General features: G+C 36.2%; 1 protein-coding gene across 1 annotated transcript; it reads right to left on the bottom strand.

The window, feature by feature from the left end:
* Positions 1–287: 287 nt before the first annotated feature.
* LOC115951659 (secreted RxLR effector protein 161-like) lies at positions 288–743 on the bottom strand. Its single transcript, XM_031068822.1, has one exon. The coding sequence runs from the start codon at positions 741–743 to the stop codon at positions 288–290; it is 456 nt and encodes a 151-aa protein (XP_030924682.1).
* Positions 744–9,318: the final 8,575 nt, after the last annotated feature.

A 9,318-nucleotide genomic window follows, 5' to 3' on the forward strand; every position in this document is an offset into this window, starting at 1 on the left:
GAATATGGAAGACTCAAAGACACAAATGTTTTGGAATGACAATAGACACAAACTGTTATGAAAAAACAAAAGACATAAATTGTTATGGAAAAACAAAACACATAAACTGTTATGAAATATCAAGAGGCACCTTTTGGTTTACCACTTCCAACACTCACCCTTAAACCCAAAAGCATCTTCACACCAAGCATTATCCTCAATCTTCTGAATCTATCAATTGGTATGGTTTTGGTAAAAATGTCTGCCACTTGCTCTTTTGTATTGTAATACTAGAGCTTCACAACTTTCTATTTCACATAATCTCTCCAGAAATGATACTTCATGTCAATATGTTTGCTCCTTCCATGTTGAATTGGATTTTTAGAAAGTTCTGTGGCAGACTTGTTATCTACATAAATAATTATTGATTCTTCTTGTGGATGATCAAATTCTTTTAATAAATTCTTCAACCATATTTCTACACAAGTAGAAGATGATACTGCCACATATTCAGCTTCACATATTGACAAAGCTACAGTACTCTGCTTTTTGGACATCCAAGTGAAAGCTGTTGATCCAAGATAGAAAACATATCCAGTAGTGCTTTTCCTTTCATCTTGATCACCTCCCCAATCACTATCTGAATATCCATATAATGCAGCATCATTATTATATGAATATAAAAGACCAAAATCCAATGTACCTTTTATATATCTTAGGACCTTCTTAGCTGCAAACCAGTGAGATTCCTTTGGTTTCTCCATATATCTACTCAAAAAACCAACACTATAAACAATGTCTAGCCTTGTGATTGAGTGGTACCTTAAACTTCCGATCAAACTCCTAAATAGAGTTGGATCTATAATTTTCCCTTCTCCTTCTCTTGTCAATTTTAGATCCACTGCAATAGGTGTGTTAGGGATATATTTTATGTAATTGGCTAATTCTTTGACAAAACTCACTTTACTTATAGTTGGGTAGATTTAGGATGGGTTTAGTACTTCAAGAAATAAGTGTTCAAGTTAAGTATTGAAGTCATGCAAGTCTGGCCAAGAAACAAGTGAAGGAAGTGCTTGGTGTGTTGTCGCAGGCAACCAAAAATAAAACCTATACTCCTAAACATATATGTAGTAGTGGGAGTAAGGATCGTTCCCATAAAGAGTATCTAGAATAGTTTTATGCTACGTTAACAAGGAGGGATGGGTTGAATATAATGAAAACAATTTTAAGAAAAAAAAAACAACTAAAGAACAATTCAAATTAAAGTACCGAAATCAATCAAAAGAACAAACCTTGGTCTAAGTCAACATCCACCATCGAAATTTTACAACTGATCATCAATGCAAGTATATATCAATTCACACTTTGAATATTCACCATTGGAACTATTTTCCTATCTCTCCTTAGTCGTAGTTAATTAGGAAAAGCAATCTAATAAACCCTAACTACTAAACAACCCAAGACAAGTGCTAAAGGTTTAATCTAGTAGCAGCCTTAAGAATTAGAGAGATCGATCTAACTAAACAACACAAGGACAAGCGGTTGTATTTAATTTATTCAAGCGTTCTTCCTAAGATCTAATAATTTCTAACACAGCAAATCATTAAATCTTGGTTGCTTCACAAGTTAGAGAGATCAAACAATTACGGATTTGATATCTAACCTAGTAGTAGATTGCAATGAATAATAAACTAGTAGGCCTCCTAGTCATTAAACGAGACAATCATGAAAATAGGCACAGAAGAACATCCGATATTTAGAGCATAAATTGAACAATAAAAACAAATTAGATCTCACAGTTTTATTGATTCTGAGGCTTCAGTTTCCTTCGACCAAGTATAAAAATTTAGCCACATAGGGCCATGATGAAAACTTAAAGGCGAAAATCAGAGAAGAGAGGAGAGAGAGGCGTGTGTGTCCAATTCTGATTTCTCCTCCCCCTTTTACATGTTAATTCCCCCTTTCCCAAGCCTACAAAATCTCCTAAAAATATTCTAAATATTATCCTAAAATAACAACATCCAAATCTAACTAATTAAAGAAAAATATAAAATAAATAAAATAGAGTGCTAATATAACTAGGAAAGTGGTGTTTTTCAGCTGGAATTTTCGTGCATCAAATTTGAAAGCTTCCAAAAATAAACCGCATCAGATCTACATATTAGAATTGCAGGCAAAGGAACATTCTAGAACATCAGTAGTGCAGGTGCAGCAACTTCAAGCCTGATTTCGATCTTGATATAGCCAGTACCTCTCAAAACTCAAAACATGAAAGTTGTAGAGCTATTTCTTAGAATTCCATAGCATCTTGAATCATCTCAATTGGAGCTTTGATTAGAGAGTTATTTCTAGATTACAAAGTGATTTCAAAGCTGTCCAGAATCACCCAATTAACTACGTTTTGCACTTAATGCCTCCATTTGCATCCTAAATCAAGATATAAGAAAAATGAGTATATTTAGGCACCAAATAAGTATAAAAGACTAAACATTAAGAGAGAAAAATATGACATTTTGCATTTTCATCAGTGCTGTTCATTAAAACTCGATAGAAGTCTCGACAAAATTCTTTCTATTGAGATTTAATGTTGAAGCTCGACAGATCTCAACACAAGCTGCATCTATCGAGAATTAAAAAATTAGATTTTTTAGATCTGGTTACACGCATATTCCTATGTATTTATGTAGGGTTTCTTTTCTCTCAACCTTAAGACATATATAAGGATTATTTTAAAAGCCGTCAAGCATGCATTGTGTGACCGGAGGCAAAAATTGCTCTAGTTCATTATTCTCTCTGAAGAAGCTATTGTGTCTTTACGCCAAGCGTTTTGTGACCAAGGAGCTTTTTGGTCTTCATTGTTGATGAACTGAAGAACTTTGTAACCAACAATCTTCTTCAAGTTGGTGAGTTAGTCACGTACTGGGATTTCTGCATCATTAGTTAGTCATGTATTGGGATTAGTGCATTGAACGGAGAGATTAACGCTACAATATAAGTCCAATTGGGCATTGGGGTAAGCGTTCAACTATAGGTTGGTATTTCGGGATAGGCCAAAGGGTTTGATAAGATTCCTTATACTTGTAACTGCTTGTGATGGATAATAGTGGATTCTCAGGAGTGGTGACCTTAAATTCACTCGATGGGGTTTTGCCTCATTGGCACCTGTGTCAAATTTATTTTCCACAACATTTAGTTATTTGGTGATTTTTTTGTGCTACCACGCCATTGCATGTAATTTGACTAATTAATTAACTTGGGTAATTAATAAATTTGCAAGGGGTCAATTCATTTTAACCTAACAAGTGGTATCAAAGCAGGCACACTCTGATTAGGTTTAATCATTACTGTGTGATCCATTAACCCCTATTGTCATGGCTACAAGCGGCATGAAAAAATCTTTTATTTCAAATACATCTTTCTTTTCTAGTCTCTATTTGATTGAGTATTTCAGAAAATGTAAGTCTAAAAGTTATTTGAAAGCTATCTTGATGATTGTTGAAAAAGGTCTTAGTGTGACAAGGAAGAAACTAAACTGTCTCAAAATGAAAATGTGCAAAGTAGTTCATCTGAGAAGGGTGAAAATTAAAGGATTTTTTCATAAATGGTAGCTGAGAGAAAACCATTCCTACTTATTTGTCAAGCAAGCATGAAGTGTGCTTTATGATTAAGTCTGCATTTAAAGTAATGGACACATGTTTATGGTACATTGACAGTGGATGCTTAAGACACAAGACTGGAGACCGTTCTCTCTTTAAGGTTTTCGAGTCTAAGAAAGGTGGAAATGTCACTTTCGGTGATGGGAGAAAATCACAAATAAAAGGGAAGGGAACCATCTCTCTACCTGGACTGCCAGACATTACAAATGTATTGTATGTAGAAGGTCTAAGAGTGAACTTGTTGAGCATACGTCAAATCTGTGATCAAGATTTCATGGTGCTATTATCAAAAGGGAAATCTCTCGTTTTGAATAAGTCTAGAAAGAAACTCATAAGAGAAGTCCGCACTCTAGATAACTGCTATGGATTGGTACCTGATGCTGACATTGTGTGCAATAGTATTCATTTGCCAAATGAAGACTTATGGCACCAAAGGATGGGACATGCTAGCTACAAACATTTGTCAATTGTATCTAAGCATGAATCAATGTTGGGAATACCAAATCTTAGCGAGGTTAGCAATGTTGTGTGTGGACTGTGTCAGTTTGGGAAATAGACAAAAGCAAAACATCTAAGCACTCAGACATCAGCTACATCTAGACCTTTGGAGCTACTACATCTGGATCTCATAGGTCCAACAAGAATTGAATCTCTTGGAGGAAAGAGATACATCATGGTTGTAGTAGATGATTTCACTAGATACACTTGGTTCATTCTTCTAAAATCTAAGTCAGATGCTCCTGAGGACATTGAAGCTTTGTGTACAAGACTGCAAAATAAGAAGAACATGAAGATTGATTAAATTCACAGTGAACATGGTAAAGAATTCAAGAACCATACATGGAATCTTTTTGCACTAGATCTAGTATATCTCAAAAATTCTCTGCTCCTATTACTCCTCAGCAAAATGGTGTAGTAGAAAGAAAGAACAGAGTCATTCAAGAGATGGCTAGATCTATGTTTCATAATAAAGATGTGGCTAGAAGTAAGAACTACACTTTTCTGGGACCCACTTCATATAGACTTTGCTGATATGGCATGAGAATTGGACTGAGTATAAAAAAATGTAAGGTACAAAACCTGAGAGGAGTTGAACCCGGATGGGGCATCATTCATGGATCCGAAAGTTTAGGTTGGAAGTTCAAAGCCAAATGTAAAGTATTTCAGAATCTTTGGAAGTACTTGACTCCCCAAGTGATGAATGAATATTGTTAGGATACTCCTCCACAAGTAAAGTTTATCTGATATACAACAAAAGAACCAAAAAAGTAATGGAAACTATAAATGTTGTTATTGATGAAGCTTCAGATTCTGGTTCTGAGAAAAGTAGTGAGGAAATACCTAAGGCAATTCTTCCTTCAAAGCCTAAGGTTGTTCAAGTAGAATTTGATCAAAAGCCCGTTTCTCCAAGTACTCTGAGTGTTGTAGAAGTCTCAACAGATATTCCTACATCTCCTGAGCCTGAATCTCATGAAGAGAAAGGACCTTCCTCAAGGATCAAGTTGAATCACCCTCCTGAAGTTATTGTGAGAAATATGAATGAACTTACACTAAGAAAGCGTATAGTTGATAAATGTGTTGCTAACTTTGTGTCTTATTCTTGCTATTTGTTGCAAGTTGAACCTACTAAGGTTGAGGATGCTCTCCAGGATGAAAACTGGGTCGAGGCCATGCATGATGAACTGCTCCAGTTTCAAAAGAATGATGTCTGGACCTTGGTACCTAGACCAGAAAGAGAGCACATCATTGGCACAAAGTGGATATTCCGCAATAAAACTGATGAAGAAGGAAATGTGATACACAACAAGGTTCGTCTGGTGGCCCAAGGATACTTTCAAGTGGAAGGAGTGGATTTTAATGAATCATTTGCTCCTATAGCTCACGTGGAATCCATTAGAGTTCTTCTAGCCCTAGCTTGTCACCTAAAGTTCAAGCTATACCAAATGGATGTAAAGACTACATTCTTGAATGGGTTTCATAAAGAAGATGTCTATGTTGCTTAGCCTAAAGGTTTCATTGATCCACACTTTCCAGATCATGTGTTGTACCTTAAGAAGGCTCTATATGGACTAAAGCAAGCACCCAGAGCTTGGTATGACCGGCTTACAAAATACTTGGTCTCACAAGGCTTCACAAGAGAATAAGCTAATCAAACTCTTTTCATCAAAAAAGAGAAGGGCGAATTAATAGTAGCCCAAGTCTATGTTGATGATATCATCTTCGGGTCTACAAAAGATGAACTTGCTCATAACTTCTCGAAGCTTATGTAGGCCAAGTTTGAGATGAGCATGATTGGAGAGCTGAATCACTTCCTTGGATTGCAGATTCATCAACAAGAGTCAGGTATATTCATATCTCAATCTAAATATGCTAAAAATCTTTTGAAAAAGTTTGGTTTGGAATCTACTAATCCTGTTAGAACCCCCATGAGCCTTAATATTAAACTCACTGTTGACTTGGTAGGCAAAAGTGTTGATTCTTCCTTATATAAAAGCATGATAGGTAGTCTCATTTACCCTACTGCTTGTAGACCTAACATTAGTTATAGTGTAGGAGTGTGTGCTAGATATCAGGCAAACCCCAAAGAGTCTCATATGATTGCTTTAAAAAGAATCATAAAATATGTTAAAGAACTGCCGATTTCGGAGTGTGGTATAGCAAGGACACAAACGATGTCTTAGCTGGGTATTCTAATGTGGACTGGGTTGGGAATGCTAATGATAGAAATAGTACATCGGGGGGTTTCTTTTACATGGATAATAATCTTGTCTCCTGGATGAATAAGAAGCAGAATTCCATCTCTTTATCCACTGTTAAGGCTGAATACATTGTTGTCGGTACCTGTTGCACCCAACTTCTATGGATGCAAAAACTACTTCCTGATTATGGTATTTATCAAGAACATCTTACCATTTATTGTGAAAATACTAGTGCCATTAACATCTCTAAAAATCCTATTCAATATTCTCGAACAAAACATATAGAGATACGACACCACTTCATTCGGGAACTTGTCAAAGATGGCACACTCACTCTTGAGTTCATCCACACTAATGATCAGAAGGCTGACTTGTTCACCAAGCCTCTTGATAGCAAACGTTTTGAATTCTTACACCAACACATTGGTGTAATCTCCATGAAGTGATCTCTCCTCCTTTCTCATGCATTTGCCTTTAGTTTTACACTTTATGTGTTTCTTTATATTTTTGTTTGGTTGTTTTTCAATTTTTGCTTTTTTTTTTCCATAAAAATTTAAAAATAATTGAAAAAATACAAAAATACAAAAACAGTGTGTGTATGTGTATATTGGTACTTGTGTACCTTGGATGGCCATTGAAACAAAATTTTCTAAACTTTGAATCTCTTGTAGCTTAGATCAGCATCTCAATGCACAACTAAGCAAATGAGTTTTGTGTCTCATGTTTGTGATGAGTACGATTAAGATTGTCTCTTATATCTCATGCTCATATCACTCTTTTTGACGAGAAGGACTAGAAAATCCTAAGAGAAAGGCATAAATAATCATCTCATTACTAAATCCTGTCAATCATGTATAACATCTATGTGCTTCGGCATAGCAAATTTGTGATGTTTTGGCTTACATAATTGGGTATTTCTTTTCTCTCTTATATGCCCATACATGACATGTTCAAAAAGAAAATATGAAAAGAAAATAAAAGCAAAAAGAATCAAAATGCTTTTAAAAATGATTGCAAGTGTGTTTCTAGGAGATGTGGGAGTTATAGGATGTACCTCGAAGGTGATAGTTACCATCAAGCAGTTATGATTGTGTGTGAGTGTATTTGATTCTCTCTAGTCTCAAATCTTCATAATATGAGACAATTATGCACTCTTGCTATGTTTCACACACAACATGCAAATTCTTTGCTACTCTTGATACATGGGTAGGTACAATGTATTATGGCCATCACAAGGAATACATGTGTTAATATACGCTCACTAAATTGTCTTAACTTATTTTTGAAATATAAAATTGGTTAGACTTATTTTGTGTGTGTGTGTGTGTGTGTGTGTGTTTTTGGATCTATCTATGTTTTGCATATATGTTGAGAGATGTTTTGAGAGCTTGCTTGTTGCATTCATCTCTTTATGTTTTTCCTCCTTGCAAAACTCCTTTTCTTCAAGCTCAACAGCTTCTTGACAGATCCTTGACAAATTCTTTTTCTATCGAGCCTTCTTTCTCTTTTCTCGATAGATCTCGACAAATTCTCCATCCATCGAGATTTCTGAGTTTCTTCTCGATAGATTCTCGACAGCTTCTTCGATCCATCGAGCTAAATTTCTAAACATTCTGTCTACTCGATAGATTCTCGATCCATCGAGACACTCTTTTCCGTCGATAGATCCTCAATAGCACCTCGACAGATTCACTTCTGGCGAGATTTAGTGCTCGACAGATCCTCGATAGAATCTTCGATCCATTGAGCTGCGTTTTATATTTAAAGGATGGGAGTGATTCAGATTTCACTTTTCTCATATCTTTCTCGATAGAAACTCTTCTCTCTCGCTCCAAACACTCTCCTCTCACTCAAATCACTCCACCCACTCAAGTTTCGGCCTAGATCAAGCTCAAATCACTTGGTAAGCATCCTAAATCCCTTCATTTTCATGCATTCATGCATTTTTAGACCTAGGTTTTGGGTTTTTGAAAATTTTTGGGGTTTTGTGGTTTTTTTGTGAAATTTTTGGGTTGGGTTATGTTGATTTGGTGATATATGCTCATGCATTGCATTCTCATTGCTTTATAACAATGTTTCATGAATTTTAGATGTGTAGTTGATTATTATTGTTTGAGTGCTGGTAGGTTTGGATTTGGTTTTTACCCATGATGCTTTTAATTTTTGCACGTCACATGTTCATGCATTTTTCATGCATACGTTTCTTTTCTTTCCTTTTTTTTGAGTTATGTTGTGCTCTATTCTCTTTCTCTCTCTCTCTCTCTCGGATAGACTGCACTATGGCACCTAAAGCGCACAAATCCACTCTAGCTCGAAATCCTCTTCAAGGTTCCGAGTCTTCTTCTTCTGATCCTCCTGTCCCCCTTCACATTCGATTCTGTGATGAGAAGGCCAGGAAGGACTTCTCTGAGAACTTCCAGAAATGTGGTGTTCATCTGGAACGCCAGGTTATCTTGTTAAACTTTGCTGACACTCCTCTCCCCGCTATTATTCGAACCCGGGGTTGGGAATCTCTTTTTGAGAGACCCTTGAGGTGTTCCGTCGTGTTTATATAGGAGTTTTACTCCAAAATACATAGCATCAATACCTCTGTACCTTAATTTGTTACTACATTCAAAGGTACATGTATCATAGTTACTCCGGATCCTATATTCGAGGTATTACATGTTCCCAAGGTAGTGCATCCTAACTACCCTGGCTCTAAGCGTCTCCGAACAATATCTAGAGATGAGCTTCTCTCTCACTTTTGTGAGACTTCTTCCACACGGGGTGGTAAGCTAAACACCCCATGCTCGAGATTTGCCAAAGGTCCGAGGTTCCTTAACATGGTGATGACTTTTACTCTTACTCCTTTATCTCACTATAACTCCATTATTGAGCCTCATGCTCATTTTCTTTTGTCTCTTTTAGAGGATCTTTCTATAGCCTTTCCCTCTCGCTTCATCACATCTATTCTAGATGTGTATCAGGATACTGCTACCCAT

The sequence above is a fragment of the Quercus lobata genome, chromosome 7 (assembly GCF_001633185.2).
Source record: "Quercus lobata isolate SW786 chromosome 7, ValleyOak3.0 Primary Assembly, whole genome shotgun sequence".
In the NCBI taxonomy this organism is placed as follows: Eukaryota; Viridiplantae; Streptophyta; class Magnoliopsida; order Fagales; family Fagaceae; genus Quercus; species Quercus lobata.